The 26,943-nt window shown below is 39.0% G+C and overlaps 1 protein-coding gene across 6 annotated transcripts in view; it reads right to left on the bottom strand.

The window, feature by feature from the left end:
* MTM1 (myotubularin 1) overlaps positions 1-26,943 on the bottom strand; it is a 113,769-nt gene that overhangs the window by 20,409 nt on the left and 66,417 nt on the right. For all 6 annotated transcript variants that reach the window (XM_003943422.3, XM_074391864.1, XM_074391863.1 and 3 more), the window contains 4 exons: positions 12,949-13,032; positions 10,579-10,728; positions 6,263-6,451; positions 2,106-2,291 (listed from right to left, as the gene is read on the bottom strand). In XM_003943422.3, coding sequence (XP_003943471.1) covers positions 2,106-2,291; positions 6,263-6,451; positions 10,579-10,728; positions 12,949-13,032 — 609 coding nt within the window. The remainder of the gene's footprint in view (positions 1-2,105; positions 2,292-6,262; positions 6,452-10,578; positions 10,729-12,948; positions 13,033-26,943) is intronic.

Here is a 26,943-nt window from a genome sequence, read left to right on the forward strand (position 1 = left end):
AACTCCCTCTCCTTTGAAAAAAAAAAGTCTATATTCACTACCTCTATTTTCTCACTCACGCCCACATCACTAGACACCCCCAAGGTCATCAAGGACCTTGCTAAGAAACGTCCTTCAAGTATCACTGATACTTTCTTAAGATCCTTTCTTTACCTTCCAATATTCTCCTTTGATGGATTTCTCTCTTACACCTGGTTCACTGAGCTCCACTTCTCACCTCCTGCCCTGAATACAAACAGGTCCAAAGCTCCACTCAAAGTCCTCTGATCTTTTCCCCACACAACCTTCTCTCAGAATCCACATTAAAGGGCTTTGTTTGTGCTTGTTGCCCAACAGCTGACTGCCAAACCAATATCTCAGTCCTAAGTCTCTATTTTGGGTTCTACTTTGCAGAGAACCTGCCTGTTAGACACAACCAGGTGGATGGCCCACCACTATTCCAAATGCATGGTGTTTCTCTTGCCCAAGGTCCCAATCAGGATTACCCTTCATCCGCAAATGGTGGCATGCTGTTCTCAGCTAGCCAGGCTCACCTTCTTGGTGTCATCCTACATTTCTTTAGACCTGGCACCTAGCTAACCATCAAGTACCACAGGCCCTCCCTTGGAAACATGTCTATCGCTCTCATAGTCCCCTCACTCCCACACTGGCAGCATCCAAACTAGGCCATTACTACCCCCATCTTTGCACTCTTAAAATAGTTCTGTTTTTTCTTCCTTTCCTCTCCTATCTATTCTATAAGCAGCTGACAGAACATTCTCCTAAAATACCCTGCTATTCCAAAACCTCTGGGGGCTCCCAACAGCCTAACCTGACAGTCAAGCCCCTGTTCATCTGGGTTCTGCAGGTTTGTAGATTAACCTGCAACTACGGAAATCCTTAGTCTTCCTAATTCCATCCCCACTTACACCTGTTTCTGGGCCTTTTCTAGGTTGTCCTCTATCTCTAGAATGGATTCCCCCATCCTTCCACTTTCTTCAAAGACCAGATTCAAATCCCACCAAATCACAAAGGGAATGTTCCTTCTACTGAGTTTGCCATACATTATGTCTCTTTTTACATATACCTATCATCTCTTCAATCATATATGAACCTCCTTAAATATACCATTTTCCCATTCACAAGGTCTAACATAAAAAACAAAATAAAACTTTTTATTTTACAATAGTTCTACATTTACAGAAAAATTGTAAAAGTACTATAGAAAGTTCCCACATACCCAACCCAGTTTTTCTTCTTATTGACATCTTACGCTGATCACAACTATGGCATGTCATGTTGTATGGTACATTTGTCACAACTAATGAACCAATATTTATACATTATTAACTTATTATTAATAAAGTTCATACTTTATTTGGATTTCCTTCATTTTTACCTAACGTCCTTTTTCTGTTTAAGGATCCCATCCAGGTATCACATTATATTTAGTTGCCACAATCAGTTTTTTTTTCTGCAATTCATTGGTGAGGATGACAAATTCATAAAAAAATGAAAGTTAGGCAAAATAAAAATAAGATTTCCATCAAGTTGGGAAATAAAATTTGACTGAAGAATATATCTTAATAACTCACCTATAAATTAAAGCTGGTTTTTTGTTTACAGAACTAATTGGTTTCTAAAAGTGTTAGTTCCCTCAGATCACTTCAAGTACTTTTTAAAAAGTGGAGAATTATTGATGCCTTTATCAGGATAAAGGATTGAAAATAATAAAACAAAAAATCAATTTTTAAAATAAGCCATTTCAGATTAATTTCAAAAAAACAACAACAACCTCTATCTAGGTCCAAAGAGGTCATACCCAGTAATGGTTAGATAATAAATTGGCTATTCCTAAATAAACCTGCATGAAAGACTGAACAATTTAATACTGAAAGATGGAAATGGATGTCTTTGCAAACTCTAAAAATATTCTGGAGTGATGATGTGAAATCTTTAATTTAGGTAAGCAAATTATAAAGCAACATAAAACTGTCAAATGTAGTCCTCTGCTACTAAGTTTATCCTTCAATGTCCATTTTTTAAGGACTTAAAAAATATCTCCACTCCACTAAACAATTATATTCTTTTTTATATACGCAAATATTTTTACAAAATATACTTGCCTTGATGTGTTCTAACCAATGAGTAGACTCCAAACTGGACAACCAATGAGATTCTTCTACATTAGGATAAACAATGTCCTTCACTTTTTTTAAAGATTCCCGCATAACATGAATATTATGAATGTCTAAGAAGAAAAGTTCGGCGTTATGATATGCATCATCACTTTCATATCCTCCTCCTGTTGCCTAGGAAACAACACGAAACACAATCATTTGAGTCTTCTATTTCATTAGAAACTTACACAAATATTTCTAATGTTATCTGTCCTCCAAATAACCCTAAACCTGCCAATTTAAATGAATAATTGATGTGACTTGACTTCCTAGCCAACACTAAGTCTCAAAAATATTAGTTATACTTTGAGCTGAAAAAAAGACAGAAGGCTGGCAATTTCCTGGGGAATCTGTATTCCTAAGAAAAAAAATCATCCTCAAAATGCTCTATAATTAATCGCTCTTCTTCCGGTTCTGGAAAGGCAAAAGCAGGCTGTGAAAGGTCCTTGTTCTCCATTAGTTTTGTAGCTCTGATGGTACTCTTCAGGGAGGGGGGAGGCTGCCAGACTGAGGTGGCAGCAGGCACCTCCGGCTTTTTACAGCACTCACGTAGGACGTGATGCATTAGAGGAAAACAACAGGCCTTGGAGTCAGACCCAGGATGATAGCTCAGCTTCAGCTTCTCCTTGCCCTGTGATCTGGGGCAAGGCATTTAACATTTCTGAGCCCCAACATCCTTTCCTGGAAAAAAGGGGATAATACTACTGAGGTCTCACGCTATTAAAGGAACCACACTCTATTATAATAGCTAATGCCAGCCACTATTTAATGATCCCCTATGACATCCCAGGCATTGTGATTCTTGCTTTACATGATTTTTTCTCTTCGTCAATGTTGCAAGATAGGTATTACTCTCCTCATTTTGCAAATGAGAAAACAGGAACTCAGAGATGCTAGTTAACTATTCCCTAAGTCACATAGGTAATAAGTGGAATTTAAGTCGAAGTCTGGCTTCAAAGCTTGAGTTTTTTCTACTAAACCACAACTATTTCTCTGCTCCGCAAACACCAATGACAGAGACTGCACATAGTGAGCTCTGAAAGAATAAACAATCTCAAAAGGAGACAAGATGGCTACCACCTATTGTAGCACCTACAAGAATGAACTTGCCAGGGCAGGCTTTGGTTCATCTTCACACCATGGTGAAGAGTGCCCATTTTCTACACTGACAAAAATAGATGCTATGGTTTCATTTAGGAATCTGGCTGCATTCTGCTTCAATGTTTTGAAATGGCATAGGACACGTGGCCTTTGGCCCTTTAAGAAAAAGTCCAACAGTTCTGAGACTTGCAAAGAAAGCAATATTATACCAACTCCAGAGTGCCTGTAGAACAGAACAAGGAAACATCTGCCTGGGGCTGAAGCGGAAAGGAGAAGTCACCAGACAAATGTGCCATAGCTACAATATGCCTCTTTTCTCTTTATTATTAATAATGGAAGGAATATAAGCTTACAGCCATGTATAGAAGGGCCAAAGAAACAGGTTTTTTTTTTTTTTTTTTTTTTTTCCTGAGGTTAGTCACAGAAAAAGGCTTCCTGCAGAAGTAAGACTACCATCCATTTAGTTTTCAAACCTAGAGACCTTTGTTAAAAGCCAGAGATCTTGGTCTCCAAAGACCCCAGGAAAGAAAATATGCTTAGGCAGAAATATTTCTTTAGAGCTTGCTCTAAATAGCATCACTAGTAAGTAGACAGTAAACATTCACAGTGTTGTTTAAAAAAGTTATTAGCTAATAAATAAGCAATTTATTATTTCAGTGGGCCACTTTCCCCTCTTACTGGTTATCTATGCCTTGGGGAAGAACTCAAGAGATGCTCCCTCCAAGTAGCAGTCACTTTTGTAAAATGCAGGCACAGCACAGGGTCCAGGAGGAAACGGCCAGCCTCTTTTGCTCAATCTGCAAGCCTATAATGCAGTGACACGTCTCCCTCCCACAGACAGATGACCTGCTTCTCTACACATGTGTTTTTCAATAGTTATAGCGATTTTCAAAGAGATTCTTGATACTGGCGTTCCCTTCATAAAACTGAAAATAATAAGCGGAAAAAAAAGGAAAAATGTACTTTATTACTCATTGCTAATGTTTCTGGTAAAAACAGACATTAGCACAGTTCCACATTAATTCATCACAATGTACTGTCACAAAAATAGAAGCGGCTCACTGCTAGGTCTTACCGGTCCCTGGATTTTGTTTAATTTAAAATGATGTGCCGTTGCTTGTTGCATCTGGGGGTGTAAATTTCTAAATATCCATAAGGGAGGAACAATTAGGTCTAAGCAGAACAGAAGGTCAGAAAGAGCAATAATCAATTAGTCAAGCACACACTGAGTTCCCAAAAGTTTGAATTCTGCGTCTCTGGTTACTTTTGAAGTGTTCTTTTTTGGTTTTCCTTTCTTCAACAAAAAAGAACAACATAGATTACCTAGGACCATGATGTAAAGGTCTACAGGCCTGTTGCTATGGATATAGACGACTAGCAGAGAGACACAGCAGAGGGAGGGGGATACGAGTGAGCTTTCTAAAAGAATGACAGAGATCTGTAAAGCTTAGGCTTTTTCCTTGATATTTTCCTTCCTTTGACTCCTAAGGGGACTAGAAATAGAGGCTTGTTTCCTGAGCGTTAAAAAGGCCTTCAAGAATTCTATTGCTATAATGAGCTTTAGAGTTAATATAATTAGTGTATCCATTTCATACATTTTAATATTCTAAAATATTCTTTGTAAATACTTTATTGTAGTGCTATATCATATCTATTTCAGGCTAAATATGTACATGAAAATATTGCTTTATATATATATATATTCACTATGAATTATATATGAAAGATAATAAGAACAGAGATATATAAAATTAAAGACAATCCAAGAAGATATTTAGATTTATATTTGATTTCCTAAGTGTTTCACTTACAATTCCTAATTTACTTGTCAATTTAACTTACTGATTGCTTTACATGTATTTCAAAATCATTTCTAGACAAAAAAGCAACAGTAGTAACAAACAGCTGGTTCAAAAGCATGCATGGGGATGAGGAGGTGGCCCAGGATTAAACGTGCCGGATAGAAGATGTGTGTGCAAATAACGAAGAGTTGAGCTCCGCACACATGCAGTATGACACATCCTAGTCCAGACAGACATCACAGACTCTATTAGGAAGCTGCTGCACCTATCTGAGCTGCTCAAGAACTTGTTTTGCTTTCTGGTTCTTGTCTTATGTTCTGAACAACTGAAGATGCTATACAAACGACCTCAGGATAAGCAATGTATTAAAGATGATGAAATTTTAGCCTACAGCTGATGAGAAACAAAAAATCTGAAAGTTGGAATGCGAGTGAGCAACTTGGGGAGGGCATTTGAAAGTGACAGCAATGACGGGAGGAGAAGAAAAACAACAAAAAGGAAAAACAGAACACAAAATGCACGTCAATCTGGGGCTATTCAGTGTAGGAGCAAAAGGCCCTACGCCTTGCAGCAGCTTCTGAGGCAACACTATGCAGTCGCTGACGTTCATCATGACCCTAATCAAAGTGCATCCAGCATATTCTGCTTAGGGCAAAAAGTCAATCGAGACAGACTTCTTTAAAAACGGTCAACTTTATGTATATATTTGTGCTTGGAAAACTTACATACATGGATCTACTAATTTCTTGAATTCTCTTATGTAAATGAGAATACATATATGTGAGTATATATGGGTATGGAGAAGGGAGTGTTTGGGTGAGCATACAAATTTAATATTTTCATAGTTACAGCTTCCCATAACTCCTCCCAGATGCCTCAATAGTATACACGATGAGTGATCATCCACAGCTGAAAGAGCTTTAAAGAGAATCTAACTTTTGCCTGCCTAAGGCTCTGGCCAAAACCCAACTTCATTACAGTCTAGACGTGCCTATTTACCTAGAGTTTACTTGCATTTGATTTTAGTGTATTCAATTTTGTTTTAGTTTTGTGATTACAATTATTTCCTATTTAAAAGAACTGGTTTTCTTAACTATTAATTTAAACCCATATGCTTCTATACCATGACAAAAACATTCGCAGAAAACACTGCAATCTGTACGTCAGCTATGTGCCGATCATATCATTAAGTCCACTCACCTTGTTGGCCACTGCATTTACGCTGGGTCTTGCATCATAGATGGTGAGTTTGGAAATCTGTTTGTTAGTCTCCCTGATAACATCAAGATATTTCTCATCATCTTTATTTCGTTTCCCACTCATACCGACAAGAGGCTGACTGCAACGCACAATGACCGTCTTGTTTTCTGGATGAATCCATGACAGCACCTATGGTTAGGTCAGAAAGTTGAAGCTGTCAAGAAAACAAATCTCCAAGAAAACAAAACTGCAAAACAGTAAAGCACTAACAATTATCAAGAAGTGAATCTGTGCTAAAATAGAATACTTGTTCACCTGTAATCTCACTATGTGAGTGTGCCCAGAGACATGCATTTAATAATATGACAATTCAGAAACAAGTACAATTACCAGTTTTTTTTTTATTAATCAGCACATCTAATAGAAGTTAAACACTTACCTAAAAATAGTTGTATCACTTAAAGGAAACTGAAAACGTGATCCCATTTTAATTATGTACCTTGCACTGGATTTGTTATATATAGAAGCAGCTTTGGCAAACAGTGAGAGGTAGGGCAAATCGTCTGTGGTACAATATGTTTCGCATAATAGCAACTCATGTCTATAGATCATTTTTCCGACAGTCTCAATTCTAGAATCTAGCACAGGAGGGAAGAAAACCCGAGGGGGTACAAAACGGATCTCAGGACAGCCCAAAGAGCGAAGATCTGCTCGTCACCATAGTGCAGTGTGGACATCCGATGCCTAGGAGACCTCATTAAGCCCTGATTCAGAACTTGTCTTCTCTAATTTTATACACAAGTCTAGTACATTTGCTCCCTGGTTTCCAAGCTCATAGCATCTAAAAAGTACTATGTGTAAAAGGTAGCTAAAATGTAATATACCAAAAATGACAGAAGTGTACACTTCAGATGGGGAATTGTTTGGTATGTGAAGTAGATGTCAGTAAAGCTGTTAAAAATGGGGAGGTGGAGAACTGCAGCACAGTGGGTGACAATATGGACTTTGGGGTCTAGTGCCATCTCTGCCACGGCTCTAACCTCAGGCATTTCACTCACAGCTTCTCTGGCTTCCCTTTACCTCTTCCATAAAATGGAGAGAATAATATAATCTCATAGGGTTGCTGGGTGGCCTGAGGAAGAATGCCCAAAAAGTCTGCAATAAACACTGGCTCGTGTTAGCTTATAGAGGCAGGCCCAGCAGCCAGGAAAATCAGTTAACAAAAACTACAAAATGCAGACACTAAGAACTAAAGAAGCACAACCATGTGGGCTCACTCAACATAACACCAAATTCCCTGGTGTCTCTGATGTTACCTGCAGCACAATGGCAAATGGCAAACACTGATGTTTATAAAAATTAGTGTTTATAATAATGACAACACGTTATTAAGAAAAAATTATACAACAATAATATTCATTCTCAGAACAAATATTTGAGTCTTTGCACCATGCTAGAGACCAACTAAAAGCACCATTGTAGGCCCTGCCTAAGAGTCCAAAGGCTCAGAACTGGGAGCCTTGGAGAAGGTACTAGTGGGACCTAAACCTCCACCTCGCAGTCTACAATGCACAGCACATATGAGATCTGCCTTGCCTTCCTCCTATGACCCTGGTATCAAGAGAGACAAGAGACATGAGATCACTTTAAAGGAGCAATTTCTTACACATTTAAAAGATTTATTATTTGAGAAAGACCCTCATGAAGTTGCAAATTTCAGTAGGGCCACAGGCAACAGCCCTTCTCCTCCTACCCCTCTTCTCTTTGTGGTGCCATGTTAGGAAATGCTACTCTTCTGAGTTGTTTCGCCTCTTAATTTCTTTGCAGCAGGCAGGATTCTTACTACTTTTTAAAAAGGATACTTATTGTAGAGCTAAATAGGTACAAATAATGTTCATTTCACAGTGTCAACTAACATGAGTGCTTTTACAGTATATGGCACTGTATTACATTATTATTAAAATATCTAGAAGCCATAGATAATTAAGGAGGTACACAAATACCTAACCACCAAAAGATGTTTATCACAGCATCACATATAGTAGCCAAAGATTAAACAGAAGCTGACTGTCTCACAATGGAAAACTTAATCAGTTTTTAATCAATAAATTGTGGTACATCTACACATTGGCATATGAGCAGATCATATTTAGCAACATGGAAAGTTGTTTACAAGATATTGCTAGGTAGAAAAAGTAGACTGAGACACAAATTATAGAATAATTTCATTTTTTCCAAATATATACATATGCTTAGAAGGAAGTCTGGAAGGATATATACCAAAATTGTTAACACTGGTTCTCACTAGGTGGCAGACTCCTTTTTGTTTATTGATATTTTTTATAATGCTTAAAATGAATATGCATTACTTGTACACGAAAAACTCATAAAATTAAGACAAATCTGTTTGAGAACAAGAGAATACATATCCATTAATGAGAACATTTAATGCACATGGATTATTTTGCTACCCGGTGATATTTTATTATAATTTGTATCTTATTTACATGCAAAATAAGATCTCTCTCCCATCACTTCCTTTTGCATTTTTACATGAGCTTTTATAAAAATAACTGACTATCAGATATTAATGATTTCACATTAAAGGCATGTATGTTTTCTGGGTGTAAGCAAAGCTCTGAGACTTAGTCAACAGTCAGGTGGTTAGAAAACATCATGAAAATAACATATTACCATGCTTAATAGTACCTAATAGTAGATCTGTAAATATGTAGAAGTGATAGGGAGCTTAGTCTTTCCAACAAAACTATTTTAGGAAAAATAAATATAAATTGGTGGCCATGATAAAGTAAGAAGGATAATAATTATCCATCTGTGCTACAGTGGCTACTCATTCATTCAGAATAATGGAGACTACTAGATGAAGATGGCAACCAAGCATGGTGGAAAGGGAACAGTTGTTTAATTTTCTCTCCTGTTCCAAATCCCATGGAATTCAGCCACATACACAAGTGACACAGTAGATGCTCAATAAATATGAACTGAATGAATACATGAACAAAACTGAGTCATGCTACCCTAGTCCAGTTGTCCTTGTGGGCAAGGCATGTATTAGCAAGACAGCCAGCCAGGGTAGCGGTGGCTATGGTACAAAAGAGCAGGTCCAAACAGAACACAGAGGACTGAATTTGTAACCCTAGCTTCATTAGCACTATGTCCTAACAACATGAGCTAAAGAACATGCTTTCAAATACAATTTATATCGTGAAGATATGAATGGACACTACTAACTAGAGAAGCAAGTGAATTAAAAAAAAAATCATTCCATTAGGCATTTATTAATTTAACAGGTAAAATAATAATGATATAGTGGGAAAACATGACAGATGCTACCTTAGCAGAATAATCACAATTAACATCATTAATAATGGGACGAATCAACAGCATGTCTCTTGAGGTGGTACACTGAGAACACAGAATCACTTCCGCAGTTTTATGGCTGGAAGTGTATTAACAAGCGAATTGAAAAAATTACAATTCATATTAGGTTGACAGAATGCAAGTTTCATGCAAATATCCTTTTAAGGAAAAAAATCATCTAGACTTGAAAAAGGCAAGGTGACATTAACTCTTAATTTCTTCAACCTTTGTTTTTAAACATTTACCAATATTGGGGGGAAAACCCAATGTACTTATGACAGACCCTGAAAATTAGCATGAGAAAATATATAGATTTTTAGTCAATGTTTGTCAGTGTTAGATAGCAGGATATGCCCTTTAATATTTAAGGACCAAACAAGAGCTTTGTGAACTAGGTGCAATGATACTGTATGGATAGTGTCTAGAATAATCTGTACTTGACCCCAGTTAGACAGTAATATTGGGGAAGCCTGTAAAGATGATGGGGATGAGCTTGTGGTGAGTATATGTCAAAGTCTGTGCTGACACACTGTGTAAGAAGACAGTGCGTTCTTTCCAGCATGATTTATCTGACATTTATCAAGAGCCTATATTATATCATGTATTGTGCCATAAAGACAAAAGCACAAGGAGCCTGTCCTTCCTTGCTTCCTTCCACACAGCACTTGGTTCCTATATGACAGCATTACTTGCAGCCCTTCTCTGGTAGAGGGCTCTTTACTTGTATTCATTCTTGATCCTTAGTTGCAAGCTCCTAGAAGGCAGGTGACAGTATACTTCTTCTCCAACTTGGTATGATGCTTTGCACTCAGAAAGCACTTGGTAGGTATTTTTTGGGATAGAATTCCCAAAGGATCATTTCTCTAAGTTACACGACCACCATTCTTAGGGACTAACAAGTGCTCTTTGAGAGAAACGTTAACTGCAGTACTCACTGGAATTCGATTTCGGGACCTGAAAGTTGCAACTCTCCGGAGGTCATCATCTGTGGCACGATAAGGAACCACCAAAAGAGCAGGGTAAGTGTCACAGAGCTCATAGCACTTATTAATAAAAGTTATTCTCCAATGGTGATTGGGCAAGCCCTGTGAGGAAAAAAGAAAGTTCAAGTCAGTACTGCTTGACTTCATCTCTGAATTTGGCCTTGGGCCTCTTTTCTTGCTTCTAGCAATATGTGCACATGCCTCTTTGACCACAGGGTGATGACAGTCTACCTATTTATAATAAGGGTGCCAAATCAATAATCCAGACAACGTAAGAACACAAGACGAAACACTGGTGGTTTTTATAGTTCTAAACTATATTTTTTGTAAATACAGATTCTCTTGAATTCAAGATCTTCCTTTATTTTGTGTTCACATATTCTTTACTACCTGTACCACACAGATAAACCCAAGTTCATCCCCCACCCATGCACCCCTCCCACCCCCTAAAAAAGTACCCTGCTTTATCTTAAATCTGGGTCTAACTGAGGGTAGAAAAGAGATAAGGCAACTTCCTCTCCCTGCTCAAAATAGAGCAAATGCTTCAGTCTGCTCCAAACTGGAAAGAGGCTGAGCTCATGAAGAAAATCACAGAGGGGAAGTAAAGGAAAACCCCTCTGGGGAGGCTCATTTCGCCACCTCCGATGAGATTTTTTCAATCAAGTTGTTCAGAACTGATGATCGCCCTATAGGTTGTGTGAGAAATATAGTCATTTGCATTTTAAGCATATTACTAATGTGACAGGGAGACACAGAAGACACCTCCCATCCTATCATCTCCCCACAAAATTGTATTCAGTATGGAAAAGATCCAGAGGTGGTGGAATATTCTCTCCCCATTCTCACGAATGCACAGATACACACATGAAAGTGAGCTATGTGGGTGTTTGCTTTGGGGACAGACATTGTACCTTTTCTTTAGGTCTGGCCCTAGAGACCACGGACCAAACAGATGTTGAGTCTGATGCTGAGTCCAATTAGACAGTTATAAGTCCCATCAGAAAGTTATAAGAAAAAAAGATTGAATATAATGGCAGTCTAAAACAAAATACCTTCAACAGTTCATATATGCATGCAATCTTAAAAACAGGAACTGTTTTGTTTCGAGCTAGAAGCTTTGAACTAAAAAAAGTCTTAATGTTATCAATAACACTTCAAAAATACGGTAAAAATATTTTAATACATCATTTACAGAGGTCTCCAAAACATGCAAAATGTTTTCATGGTCCTTCTTCTGCCTCAGTAGCTAGTCCAGAATGGAGGCCGTTAAAGTGGGAGGAGTGCACAGCTTTAGAAAACTCACCAGTCTAAACGTGACTTATGGCAACAACAGGTATACTACCTCACATGTGTTCTAGAGCTAATCTCCTGCACCCAAATTCCAGAGCATCAAATCTGTTCATGAATATGCAAACCACTGATTAAGACTAAAAAAGGAAATGAATCCAGGTTTTTCATGGTGAAGGTGGTGACTAGATAGTTCTTCTCAAGTATAGGGTTCTATGATTTTACTTTATATTCACTACCTTTTCATATAAAGCAAATGGGCTTGATCTGATTCTCAAAGCTCATTCAACAAAATTTTTCAATTACCTTAAGAGCTTTGTAGAACAAGAATTGTGAATAATCCCATTGCACAACTCCTAGCTGTCTACAGATTCGGTTATACCAGAGGTCAAACTGTGGCTCTTGTTACATATTATGCACAGAATTCCCTTCACAAAAATACTGCAAGAGGCATTTGTCCCTGAACAGCAACATGAAACCAAGCCTTTTGCCTTTATTATAGCAAATAAACATGCATTACGTGACATTCATATAAGAGAGCAGCAAAGGCGATTATAATGTACTTTTTCCTTGAAAAAGGCATCGTTACAGAAAACAGTTCTAATTCATTTGAATCTGCAAACTGAAATGAATATAATTTAAATCTAACTGCCAGTAATAGTTAAGCTCCCAAACATGCATATACATAGCAACATCAAGTCCTAAAGTATAACATCTAAAATGTTTGACTTTTCTAAATCCTAAGTATTTAATTCATTTCATAAACAACACAAAATTGATGTTCTTCATATAGGAAGGAAATAGAATTTAGTTATCCAGCTTCAATGTAGCTTGAATATGGCAATGGAATGAGCTTTTAAGTTATACAGTGATAGACAGAATGAGATATATTGTACAAAATGTGGATAATACCACTACCATTGAAAAGATATTTAGTAAGGATGTCACTGATTCTCAGAAGATGGCTGATGATATATTGTCATAATGCATGTTTCAGGTTCATCATGTACCAGACAATAGCATCTAACAACTTACCTGCCTCCGGTATTCTTCCACTGGATTGTAAACTGTCCATCCATCCACATTAAACTTTTCTTCATTTAAAAATGCAAATAATGGCTAGAAAAGGCAAATAAATAAATAATTTAAGGTTCAGTGTGAAGGAATAGTCTACTATTATAGTACATCCTTTGATTTCTCACAAAATAAATTTCACCAGATTTGCTGACCATGAAGTTACAAACCAAACCAAGACTTATAACAAAAATGGTGGAAAACTCAGATCAGACTTGTGCTAACTTCTATCTTGAGTAATAGTAAGAAACCTAAATTTTCTATGCCTCTGAATATCTCTCTCAATTGTTCTTTTAAAGATGTTCCACCAAAAATCTGACTACCAGACCAAAAAGTGCCTATCAATTTTAAACTGTATTAGTATTAGCAAATGATCACGTACAGGCCACTAAAAAGAAAGAAGGAAAGGAAGAAAAATAAAATACAGGAATGATTATTAAATGGTACAACTGTCTCAAAAGGGAACAATGACATATTTATTTTAAAAAAACACAGGATATTAAGAAAACTCTGAATTAACTGTTCCCTGTGAATTCGGAATCAATGCCCTGGTTTCTGTGAAATGGCAGGACTCAAACGTTTCATCTCCCCTCTATTTATACTCACCCTCAAGGTGCTGCTGATACATTTGATAGCTTCAAATACCATCCATACCCTAGTGACTACTAAGTATCTATCATTCTCCAGCATCCCCTCTGAATTCCAGACTTGGCTATCCAAGTGTCTACTCTACCACCCCTTAGGCACCAGACTGCCTAAGAGGCATCTGGAGAACTCTGAAGTTAACACATCCAAAGCCAAACACCTTTGGCTTCCCCTACCCAGTCCTGCTCTTCCCATAGTCTTCCCATTACAGTACATGACAGCACATCCTTCCAGCTGATTGAGCTGAAAACCTTGGATTCATCCTTGTCACCACATGGCTACCACCCTAGTCCAAGCCTCCACCATCTCTCACTCGGTTGATTACAAAAACCTAGCTGCTCCCCTGCTTTCATCTTTATATCTCTTAAGTCAGAGTGACAGTGTTGTAACACAGGTCAGATCAAGTCCTTTCCTTGCCTCAAATCCTCCTGTAGCTTTCCACTTTGCTAGGAGTAAAGGTTGAAGTTCTTCCAATGGCTTATGCAGCTGTCTGCCATCTGCAGCTACAAATGCCTTTTTTTCTTCCTTTCCTTCTTTCTTTTTAGTGGCTTCTACCTGATCAATTGCTAATACTGTTTAAAACTGATCGGTACTTTTTTGGTCTGATAATTTGATTTTTTTGGTGGTATATCATTAAAAAAACAAGAGAGATATGTATAGCCATAGAAAATTGAGTTTTCTTTCTATTACTCAATTCCATCTGCCTGGAACTCTTTTACCTCATGGCTTCTCGTCTTACATTTCTCTCACGTCTCTGACCTAGTAACCTTAATCAGTAAGACCTAAGAAAAATTTCACAGAAACCAGGGCACTGATTCAGAATTCACAAAGAACAGTTAATTCAGAGTTTTCTTAGTATCATGTCTTTTTTTAAAAAAATAAGCACGTCATTGTTCCCTTTTGAGACAGCTGCACCATTTAATAATAATTGCTTAATTTTATTTTTTCTTAGGTCTTATTGATTAAGGTCTTGGATCAGAGAAGTGAGAGAAGTAAGACAAGCAGCCACGAGACACCATACAGAAAAACATGTTCCCCCACAACAGCACTCCCTATTCCCATTTGATTTTCCCTATCGCTTATGACTATTTGACAGATTAGATATGTACTAATTCACTGTAGACATATACTATACCCTCCCCTAGAACACGAGCTCCATGAAAGTAGACACTTGCTTTGTTTACATCCTTTATCCGCAGTAACTAGAATGGTGTCTAGTCCGAGGGAGGCAGAACACAGGCTCGCTGACCAAATGAAGACATGAATGCCCACACAGCCCCTGCACAACCACCTTCTCCAGAGCCGCTGTGTCTGGGCACTTTTCCTCTCTGTAGTTCCCTCCCCATCCATTTTCTTCTGTCATCAGTCTAATCACTTTGAACATCACTGTTCCCTCCCCTGCAACACGGTATTTCTGGAAAAGCATCATTTAGCAGCAGCAGTTTTCTGCATGTGAACGGCAAGAGGTTTAAGGTAAAAACTGCTTTCCAGGTTGTCTACTCAAACCTTGCCAGGCACACAGCACACTCTGCAGGTCTCAACTCTGGCAGTGCTAGGCCCAAGTGCTGTTTATTCTGGACAGCTGGCATGATAAGCACGCATTAGTAATGATGCTGACCTGGCTAAGCAATCCACTGAGGCTTTAACCTGATACTGAATCTACAGCAATGCTTAATTATTCAGTACCACTGGGGAAAAGAAGTGATTTCTGTTAACTGAAGTTTAACTTAAACGCAGAGAGACTTTGGGTGAAAATAGCACTAAAATGTTTGCTGCACTTCTTTATCCAGAAACAGAATATATGGGACATGCCTAAGCATTCTCTTGGCAATTTATCATTACTGTGAACATCTGATACCACACTGGTCGGTACTTGGCACAGGTAAACATTCAGGATTGTTGAATGCTGTGCTGCTAACACGGCTGTAGATGGTTTGAGACCTAAGGCTCAACTGTCACTTTAGAAGAAAACCTAGAACTTGCTTTCTCAACATGGTTTGTGTTCATTTGTTTGTTTTTAGTTATTTGCACCTTTCTCATGAAGCTAAAGTGAATAAGGCAGCTTTTAAAAACCAAAGAGAAAAATGCCTAAATTGAAGGCCTAGATAAAGCTTTCTTTCCAGAAAAATCATCATGTGTAGTAATGCTATCAGTATTAACTTTCAAGCAGCATTTTCAACCTAAATTACTATTTTTTCAATCACTAATGTTAAAGCACCTTCTTTTTTTTGCTTCCAGGATTCCTGTATCTTACATGAAAATTTCTAAGTATAAGTTTACAAAATTGTTATCAGAAGACCAAAGCTATATGGCCTAAACCAAAATTATTTCTATAACTTCCTTAATATGTTTGATAAGAGAACCCGAACAGAAGCAACACTTTTTTTTTTTTTTTTTTTTTTTTTTTTTTTGCCATTAGTATGAGACTGAGACAATGTCCCCATGGTAACTACACATCAGGTGGCCTCTCTCATGAGATCACTTCTACAATGGTACTTCACGTTCTGACTAATATCCAGAATGAGTCAACTAACTGGTATCCTTTAACCCGAAACATGCCTATGAGAAGTGGGGACAAAAACAGCTCCCAATTTACTCTTGATGCTAAAAGCCAGGCTTGGACCCCAAATATTTCAGGAAGAATAATTAATCACATAACAGCCAAATATTTCTCATCATGAAGTACATAGCAACACATGTAATATTGCATTGGAGCTTAGGGTAGAAAAGACTGGGTGCTTACACCATTATTTTCACCATTCAAATAAATTAGCTTACAAACACAGAAAAACATTTTTCAAAAAGCATTACTAGGTAGTGTTTATGTGGCATTTTTCTTTAAAAACTATGTCTGACACAAGAACAGAAAACCAAACACCACATGCTCTCACTCATAAGTGGATGTTGAACAATGAGAACACATGGACATAGGGAGGGGAACATCACACACCGGGTCCTGTTGTGGGGTGGGAGGGCTAGGGAAGAGATAGCAGAGAGTGGTGGAATTGGGGAGGGATAACATTAGGAGAAACACCTAATGTAGATGACAGGCGGATGGATGCAGCAAACCACCATGGCATGTGTATACCTATGTAACAATCCTGCAAGATCTGCACATGTACCCCAGAACTTAAAGTATAATAGAAAAAAAAAAAGAAGAAAAATAGTTGAAAAAATAATAATAAGTAAATAAAAACTTTTCCAGCTGGGCGTGGTGGCTCACGCCTGTAATCCCAGCACTTTGGAAGGCCAAAGTTGGCGATTCTCCTGAGGTCGGGAGTTCGAGACCAGCCTGACCAACATGGAGAAACCCCATCTCTACTAAAAATACAAAATTAGCCAGGTGTGGTGGTGCATGCCTGTAATCCCAGCTACTCGGGAGGCTCAGGCAAGAGAATTGCTTGAACCTGGGAGGTGGAGGTTGCAGTGAGCCGTGATTGTGCCACAGCACTCCAGCCTGGGCAACAAGAGTGAAACTCTGTCTCAAAATAAAAAAACAAAAAACCCCACTGTTTTCCATAAGCTACTTGGCTCAACTGAGGCGAGCAGTCTGAAAGAGCCAATGCCACCATTTTCTAAACTTGAAAGTATGAAGACTTATTTTTCAGATATATTTTCCTTTTTTTCTTAAAGAGTTAGAGAATACAAGCTCTCAGAGTAACATAAAGTTGGATTATTACAAAAACAAAAATAAAGCAATAAAGCAATAACAAAACCCATTCATCTGTACCTCATTATCAAAAAGTGCAAAATTCGCTACAAGTGGTAACTTGTTACAAGCCTAATTAAAGCTCCAATTTCAAAATTGTTAAAACCTAAAATGAATAGGTTACATGTCTTGGGGCTTTTAGCTGTCATTTACTTTCTCTTCCAGACAATACATTCTTTAAGGCTTTGAGTCTTTTAGTACTTTATTAATGTGTTGACACTTAAAACTATTATTCTTAAATATAACTTTGGGTCAGTTTTGACCCTTAATTTGGGAACTCTAAATCACATGGAGAGAACTGGCTCTCGAGTATTTTCCGTTATAACCATCAAGCAGAGTGTCTTGTTTGCTAAATGGGTAATGGTAAAGCTTACTTAATGAACACACCCAAGTACCGATTTCATTTCATTGCCTATGGAAAATTCAAGAACAATTCAGTTCCAATTGAGCAAAGTCTTAGGACAAAGAGGATATTGTGCTGAGCATCACCTTTCAGTTGATGCTTCAGTAAGTCCTACATGGCTTTCTTCTAGGGCATGGTCCTTATCTAGGGCTCTACCTCCAAATCGAGGGTCAGGTGGGCTGCTTTTTCCAGATGCCAGTCCATGCCTGTGCCCTGCCTCACCCCTACTAAACCAGAATCTCTAGGGGGTGACTTTCTACTTCCTTGGTCCTAGAAGGGCCATGCGGGATGTACCAGAACTCTCAGGAACGTAGCCTAAGAGTTCTGTGTGGTCAAGCTGTTAGTTTTTTTTTCTTTAAATTATTTTGAAATACTTATAGATTCACAAGAAGTAAATCTTCAGCCAGCCTCTCCAGGTGTTAACATCTTGTATAACTTTTAGCGCAATATCAAAATCAGGAAACTGATAGAAAATACTCTCAAGTGCCCACCCTCACCTTCCTCAATTGAGCGAGTCACATCTTCCTTAATTTTGCTCTGTATTAGTATTTGGGCATTTCATCAACGCACAATTCACTAGATCCCTACTAGTCAAGAGATATTGTACATGGAGACTTTTTTTTTTAAAGCAATCATGTACATTGTTTCTGGATTAAAAATAGCACCATGTAACATTTGAAAAATGTTAAAGGACAAACTTGAAATGAAACTCTCTGATTTCACACCAGGGATAAAAACAGCTCTGACACAGAGAATATAATTTGTCATTTTAATTTAGCTACATTTATCATTGTATCTTGTAGCGGGAAAGACTCTGAAATGACAACAGATTTTAGCTTTCACTTAATTAGCCATTATTTTTTAAATAGCACCTATATAAACATACACTGATTTCCTTAAAACATCTAGATTGGATTTTTTGTTTATTTAGCAGAATCTATAAATGTTGAGCAATACTTGAATTTCCTCTAAGGAGGGACAACTGTCGGTCACTGTTATAGGCTCTCCATAGCTCATAAACAAGGGAATAAATTGATAAACTATGAACATTTAAAAGTGTTTTCAAATGATGTTAATAGCATGCAATGGCACAGTCAATTGATGATGCTTAAGGACCTATGTCTCTAAATATCTAAACTTAAAACTTCAGGGAACCACTTACTGCTTCTTTTTTGTTTTTTGTTTTTGTTTTTGTAGACAGTACTGGCTCTATGGCCCAGGCTGGAGTGCAGTGGTGTCGTCTTGGCTGACTGCAACCTCTGCCTCCCAGGTTCAAGCAATTCTCGTGCCTCAGCCTCCCGAGTAGCTGGGACTACAGGCACGCACCACCACACCCAGCTAATTTTTTTTGTATTTTAGTAAAGACAGGGTTTCACCATGTTGCCCAGGCTGGTCTTGAACTCCTGAGCTCAGGCAATCCACCTGCGTTGGCTTCTCAAAGTGCTAGGATTGCAGGAATGAGCCACTGCATGCAGCCCAACTGCTTCTTTCTGGATTAAACTTTTTGCAATGTTTGAACAGGAACTCAAGCTAGCTTTTTTTTTTTTTTTTTTTTTTTGAATTTGATTTCTGAAATTAAAGATACTCCCTTTTTAAAAAGCTTCCATCTACCATTTAAGGTTACAGTAATGTAAAATTGCCTCATTTTCATCTTTTAGATTAAACTTAGAAACAAGACCTGTTCATATAAGAAAAAAATGCTTTCATTAAAATTGAAGGGAACAGCCTAAAATTTTAAAGAACCACAGGACATACTGATATTTGGTAAAGTTTATAATTCAAATAGTCCAATGCTAGATAATGCCTTCTGTGTATTCCACATGACTTGACACAGTAGGTTCATTTATATCAGTTTTGACGCAGTTATTCCAAAAACCTGACAAAAAATTAAACAGGTCAAAAGGAGCTAGCACATAAATTACCATTTATACTTCTGTTTGCATAAACAATTCTCCTAATCCAATTTCTACTACTAACTAAATCAGTATCTCCAGGTGAAATGGCTGGATATTCCTGTGTCATGATTATCTTCATATATAAATGTACATATTTATTCAGGAAAGGACCACAAAAGTACATTTAAAATGTCATTTGAAACTATTTTGGAAAAAAGAATACTCTTGACAACTTGTCCACTATCATAATCATTTAAGGCTGAGATTTCTCAGGGTTCATACATTGTCCCTCTTCTCACTGTAGTTCTTTCTCCTGGAAATTTTGGCCACATCTATGAAAATGAGTATGATGTGATGTCAATGTGATCCAGGCTTACCAAATAAAGCTCTCCCCAGGCCAGAGCTTTGGGTCTATGTGGTCATCGGTCTTCTAGGTATCTCTGCCTGGTTGTCTCACAGACACTCTCAATTCAAAGGATCCAAAATGGAACTTGCCACCTCTTCCTCACTCCCTTCCTATATTCCCCATCTCAACCACTGGCCCCACCATCGGTCTGGTTATCCCGGGTGGATTCTTCCCTCTCTATCATCCCCTCCTCCCTCATAACTACATTCAGTCAACCACCAAATCCTACTGATCCTACCATCTGAAACTTTCTCAAAAACATCCTCTGGAGTCCCTCTCCATTGCCCCATTTCAAGCCCTCATCATCAAGGACTAAGGTGACTAAAAGATCCCCAGAAACGGTCTTCCTCTCTGCTCTGCGCCCGTTCCCTCCACCTGTTCTGCACACACTGCAGCCCCGCAATCTTTTTGAAATGGAAATTTAATCATGCCACACTCCTGCTTAAAACCATTAAATGGCTCCTTTCACTTTTAGATAAAACCCAGAAGTTTTGAGTGGGGAATGTCAGGCTCTGCAACCTTTGGCCCAGCCTCCTCTGCCCTCAGCACTATCTCCTGTTGGTACCCCCACATGCACACCATGCTCCCAGACACCAAACTGCATGTGGGTTCAGCCTGCATCTGCGCATCCTCTTTGCATGACCACACTGTTCCTTCAGTTTGGCATGTCAATTTCTGCCTGGCAAATGCTTGTATTAATCTTTCAAAATCTGACTCCTCTAGGAAGCCCTGCTTTGTACTCCTGTGACATACTGCGCACCACTCTATCATATGCATCTGTTTGTTTGCATTACCCAGGAAAACAGCACTCCTTGGGAACAGGGAGTGGGTATTAGCTCTAGATCCCTCAGCACAGCCATAATGTAGCATTCTGTAATTGCTTAAGCAACAATAGAGAGGGAAAAAAATGAAAAAGAAAAGGAACAAGGGGAGGCTCGCTCTACTAGACAGTGCAACATTTTATAAAGCTTTCAATAGTCAAAAGAGCACTCCTGGTGCACAAGTAGAATAATTAATGCAAGAAGAGAACCTCTTTTGAAACGATGAGTTCACGTCCTTTATAGGGACATGGATGAACCTGGAAACCATCATTCTCAGCAAACTGACACAAGAGCAGAAAATCAAACACCGTATATTCTCGCTCATAGGTGGGTGTTGAACAATGAGAACACATGGACACAGGGAGGGGAGCACTACACACTGGGGTCCGTTGGGGGGAAATGGGGGAGGGGCGGGGGGGTGGGGAGGTGGGAAGAGATAGCATGGGGAGAAATGACAGATACAGGTGAGGGGACGAAAGGCAGCAAAGCACACTGCCAGGTGTGTACCTATGCAACAATCTTGCATGTTCATCACATGTACCCCAAAACCTAAAATGCAATTAAAAAAAAAAAAAAGAGAACCTCTTAGAAATAAAATCAAAAACTCAGAGCAATTCAGTGTGAGATAAAGACAGTATTTCAAATCAGCAAACTAGTCAACAAATGATATTGCAACAAGAGGGGAAGAAAGAGATTCACATCCTACTTTAACCCCAAATAAATTCCAAATACATGAAATACTTAATTCTTAAGGAAGAAACGAAATTACTACAAGAATATGAGAGTTTTTTGTTTTTTGGGTTTTTTTTGGGGGAGATGGAGTCTCACTCACCCTGTCACCCTGGCTGCAGTGCAGTGGAGCAATCTCGGCTCACCGCAACCTTTGCCTCCCAGGTTCAAGCAATTCTCATGCCTCAGCCTCTCGAGAAGCTGAAATTATAGGTATACACCACCACACCCAGATAGTTTTTGTATTTTTAGTAGAGACAGAGTTTTGTTGGCCTGGCTGGTCTTGAACTCTTGGTCTCAAGTGATCCACTCACCTCAGCCTCCCAAAGTGCTGAGACTGCAAGGCGTGACTCACCACACCTGGCCAAGATAATTCCTTATAAGTCTGAGTAGGAAAGATCTTCCTAACTGGGATATAAAGCCCAGAAGCTATAAAAGAAAAGCATGCAGAATTAACATGGCAGGCCTGAGGCTGCCCTCCTTAGAAAGGCCTGCTTACATGGTTGGTCCTTGCCAGACACTTGGTAATCTGGATTTCAGCAGAGTTCTCACCATTCCTTCACTGATAAGATTGGTTCACCGTGCCTAAACTGTTTGTATAAACAATGTGGTTTATATTAGACTCCTGCTTTTCTTCTGGAAGCCTGGAATTTTGCTTTGTGCGAGGCAGTGGGTGCTTACATGGCCAGCCTCAATAAACACTGTGGACACAAAGTCTCTAACGAGCCTCTCAGGTTGGCCATATCTCCTATGTGTACTACTCACTGCTTGAGGAATTAAGTGCATCTTGTTTGTTTCTGCTACACAAGAACTCTAGAAGTCTGTGCCTAGTTTTCCCCCCAGGTTTCACCCATGTGCCTTTTCTCTTTGCTGGTTTTCTTTTATACCCTTGTGCTGTAATACACCACAGTTGTGAGTACAATCACATGCTGAGTCCTGTGAGTCCTCTTACTGAATCCCCACATGTGGGGTGGTTTCAGAGCCCCTCAACACACACAGTCTTAAATGCTATCAAATAAACAGAAAATAATTCTCCATAGCAAAATCCTTCAAAAGGTCAAAAAAAATATATGGGAAAAATATGTTACTCATATTAAACATCACTATAGCTATTACATAAAAAGTACCTACAACTGACAAGAAAAAGACCAAACATCCAAACAAAAAATAGGCAGAAGATATAGAGAATGGAGGAATGTAAATACAAATAGCTTGAACCTAGTCAATTTTACTCAAACAAGATAAATACAAAATAAAACTATGAAGCTGCATTTTCACCTATTAGATTGAAAAAGATTAAAAGAACAGAAAATATACTGGGCTGCTATGGTAAACAGAATAATGACTTCCCAGCTGGGGCTGGAGTCTACAATCCCAGCATGTTGGGAGGCCGAGGAGGGCAGATCACCCGAGGTCAGGGGTTTGAGACCAGCCTGGCCAACGTGGCAAAACCCCATCTCTACTAAAAATACGAAAATTAGCTGGGTGTGGTGGCCCATGCCTGTAATCCCAGCTACTCCGGAGGCTGAGGCATGAAAATTGCTTAAACCTGGGAGGCAGAGGTTGCAGTGCGCTGAGATCACGCCACTGCACTCCAGCCTGGGCAACAGAGCAAGACTCTGATACTCTGTTAAAAAAAAAAAAAGAAAGAAAAAAGAAAAAAAGAAAGAATAATGTCTTCCCAAAGATGTCCGTGTCCTAATCCCTCAAACCTGTGTTATGTTACCATATATGCCAAGGAGGAATTAAGGTAGCAGATGGAATGAAGATTGCTAATCAGCAGACCTTAAAATAGAGAGATTACTCTGGATTATCTAGGTTTGCCAAATAGAATCATAAAGGTCCTTAGAAGTGGAAGAGGGAGGCAGAAGAGTCAGAGTCAGAGAAGGAGATGTAATGATGGAAGTAAGGTTAGAGTAATTCAATGTGGAAAAAACATGGCCCATGTTGCTGGCTCTGAGGATGGAGGAAGAGGGCCACAAGACAAGGAATGTGCCGGCCACTAGAAGCTGGAAAAGGCAAAAAATGGACTCTCCCTTCAAGACTCCGGAAAGAACACAGACCTACCAACTCCTTGATTTTAGCCCAATGACATCCATTTTGGACTTCTGACCTCCAAAATGGTAATATGACAGACTTGTAGTTTGTTTCTGAGATGAGGGTTTCGTTATGTTGCCCAAGTTGGTCCTAAACTCCTGGGCTCAAGTGATCCTCCTGCTTCAGCCTCCCAAGTAGCTGGGATTACAGGCACACACCACTGTGCCTGGCTTAGCCTTGTGTTTCTTAAGGCACTAAGTCTGTGGTAGTTTGTTACAGCAGCATGTGGCAACTAATACAGTTGGAGAGGATGCCTGGAAACAGCCACTCTGATGCATGACATGTGGGAGTGAAAATCACTGTATCTTCTATGACAGGGAATTTGGCATATCAGTAATTCTACATTCTAAGAATTTAGCTTACAATATGCTTGAACACATACAAAATGTATATGCAAGGTGATTCACTGTAATATTTCTATGATAGCAAAAGATTGGAAACAATCTAAATATCCGTGAATAGAGGACTGGAGAAATACATTATGGCACGGTCAACAGAACACTATGTAGTCATCAGCAGGGTAGAGAAGCACATTCACTGGGCAATGTCTACTGGTGGATAGAACAGGAACAGGACTGTGTTTATAACTCTTTACCATTAGGGTTAAGGGGGAAGGAATGTGAATCAGCTCATTGTATAAGCCTAAACTATCACTGGGTGGAGATGTAATAAACTGAAACTTTTGTTGTCTATGGGGAGGGGAATGGAGTGGCTGACGTGTGCTGGGAAGAAGATACCTTTCCTGTATACCCTTTTACAGTTCCTGAATTGTCAATCATGAATATACATTTGCTATTTAAAATTTAAATTAAAAAGTAAATACTGAATAAATGTTCTTTCTAAAAAGCAGAGTATTCTCATTGATGTCTTGCTTGCTACAGATTCTGACTTATTTGCTCTATTTATATTAGTATATTCACTCGAGAAATATTTACTGAGGCTCTACTATGAACAAGGTATGAAGTGGAGAAAAAGGCAAGTAAGACACAACCTCTGTCTTTAAGGAGTTAGAAGTCATCCAAAGGAGAGAGATGCGGAGGGCATGTAAAGCGGACAGCAAGTGCCACAGGTGGGAGAAAATACTATGAGGCCCAGAGAATGCCAGATTATTTCTTGACAGATGGGCCTTGGTGGGGCATTGATGGTATCTGAACTACCCTGGAAGAGTAAGACAACTCTGGGCAAGAAGACAACAAAAAGGCACAAACAGTAGCCAAACTCAGAGAACATATGGCCACTGGCAAATATCTCAGTCTACACTCACTCCACTGAGTGGAGACGGATAACAAAAAATGGAGAGAGGCGGGCTACACTGTCAAAGAGACAGAGAAGGGGAAAGCAGCTGAAGTTTGTGGTCAAGGGATAGGAGACAGAATGGAGATAGAAAGACCTCCAAACAACGTTCCAACAGTTTAGAGGAGAGGAGATGAAGACAGGAACTAAGTCAGGCTGGGGAGGCAGAATCCCCTGGATTTAGTACATGCTATGAAACGGGAGCCCGGTATAGTGGCTCATGCCTGTAATCCCAGCACTTTGGGAGGACAAGGCAGGATTTCTTGAAGCCAAGAGTTTCAAATCAGCCTGGGCAACACAGTGAGACACTATCTAAAAGAAAAAAGAAAAAAGAAAAATAAATTAGCCAGGTGTGGAGTCATGCACCTGTGGTCTCAGCTACTCAGGAGGCTGAGGTGGGAGGATTGCTTGAGTCCAAGAGGTCAAGGCTGCGGTGAGCTGTGATCGCACCACTGTGCTCCATCCTGGGTGACAGAACAAGAGCCTGTCTCAAAAAAAAAAAAAAGAAAAAAAAAAAAAAAAAGAAATGAAAACCTCTGACGGCCTAGATTTCAAATGTTCAAATGTGAATGAACGGGGGGACGATATCATTAAGAGTAACTGGGAACCAAGAGTGGGTTTCTGGGACATATGAGAGTCATTTTAAACAGACATTTTGGTGTTGCTTTAAGTTCTGTAACAGCTACAGGGAAATATAAAGCTATAGATTTGGAAGCCATGCTTAGAAAGGCAATGCTCGTGAACATGAGTTTGCCCTGGGTGTAATTCAGAGCAAGAAGGACAGACTTTTATAGAAAACCCATCTAGATGGTATAAGGATGCAGAGGAGCCAGAAAAGAAGTGAAGCAGAGGACTTAGATCGCAGAAGCTATGGAGAAAGTTAGGTTTCAAAAAAAAGAGGGAGAGGTGTCTGCAAATGTGATGGTCTATATGTCATAATGAGACTTCTGCTGAAAACACCGTTAATTGCTGGATATAACAGACACTTTTATACTCAGAAGCCAAAACTAAGTGCAAACAGGAACGCAGACAGCAAGAGGAACACAACAGCTTCCCCCTTCAGGCCACTCCCGGAACTTGTTTTCATGGCCTCTTGGGGCACAGGAGATAGGGCCTGAGAACTGGCCCACCCAATATGAGGACTCAGATTAGAAACCTCCCAAGCGCTATGGCTCAGGGGAAGGATGAATGGGAAAGGACTGTCTGGGGACTCCAAGAGAACCCTCCTGTCTAGATTATTGGTGCTGAGCAAGGGAGGAAACAAATCTCTACCACCATTCCCCACTAGACATTTGTAGTCACAAGTCAGCCCTTAAGTAGTATGTGGACCAAACTCACAAATCTTGGATGGCCCCAAAAACATTCAATCTGAGAATTTAATGCATAATTGTCCCAAACCAGTCATGCTTCAAGATGCCTGGCAGAAAGCAAAACAAATCCTCTTTTGGTAAAACTGCCTGCAGTCCTAGCCTCAGAGTATTCCCACAGATAAAGTTCCAAGGAATAGGAGTTTGCAGGCAATAATCAAAAGACACACCCACATCAGCAACGAAGTGCCATAAGCCAGCAAACACACACACCTGTGGTACAAAAATGCCACAAAGGCTTCGGGTGTTGTAATCATCAGATGCATATTATAAATTATATTTAATGTGCTTTTAGAAGTAAAAGGATGAGAAATCTGAGTACAGAAAAAGAGATTATAAATAATGGCCAAAAAGATCTAAAAAACAATCAAGTGGAACTTTTATAATTAAAAAAATAACGGAAATTTTAGCAAACAAAAACTAAGATCAGGCACAGTGGAAGTAGAAGATAAAACTGAAGAAATTACCCAGCTTACATCTCAGGAGGGATAAAGGAAAGTTCCATCAATCAGCATTCTTTAGATTTTATACATATTTTTATAAATATCCTTTTGTATCTACTCAATATTTTAAAAGCACCACTTTGAAAGG

Source organism: Saimiri boliviensis, chromosome X, assembly GCF_048565385.1.
Source record: "Saimiri boliviensis isolate mSaiBol1 chromosome X, mSaiBol1.pri, whole genome shotgun sequence".
NCBI classification, from domain to species: Eukaryota; Metazoa; Chordata; class Mammalia; order Primates; family Cebidae; genus Saimiri; species Saimiri boliviensis.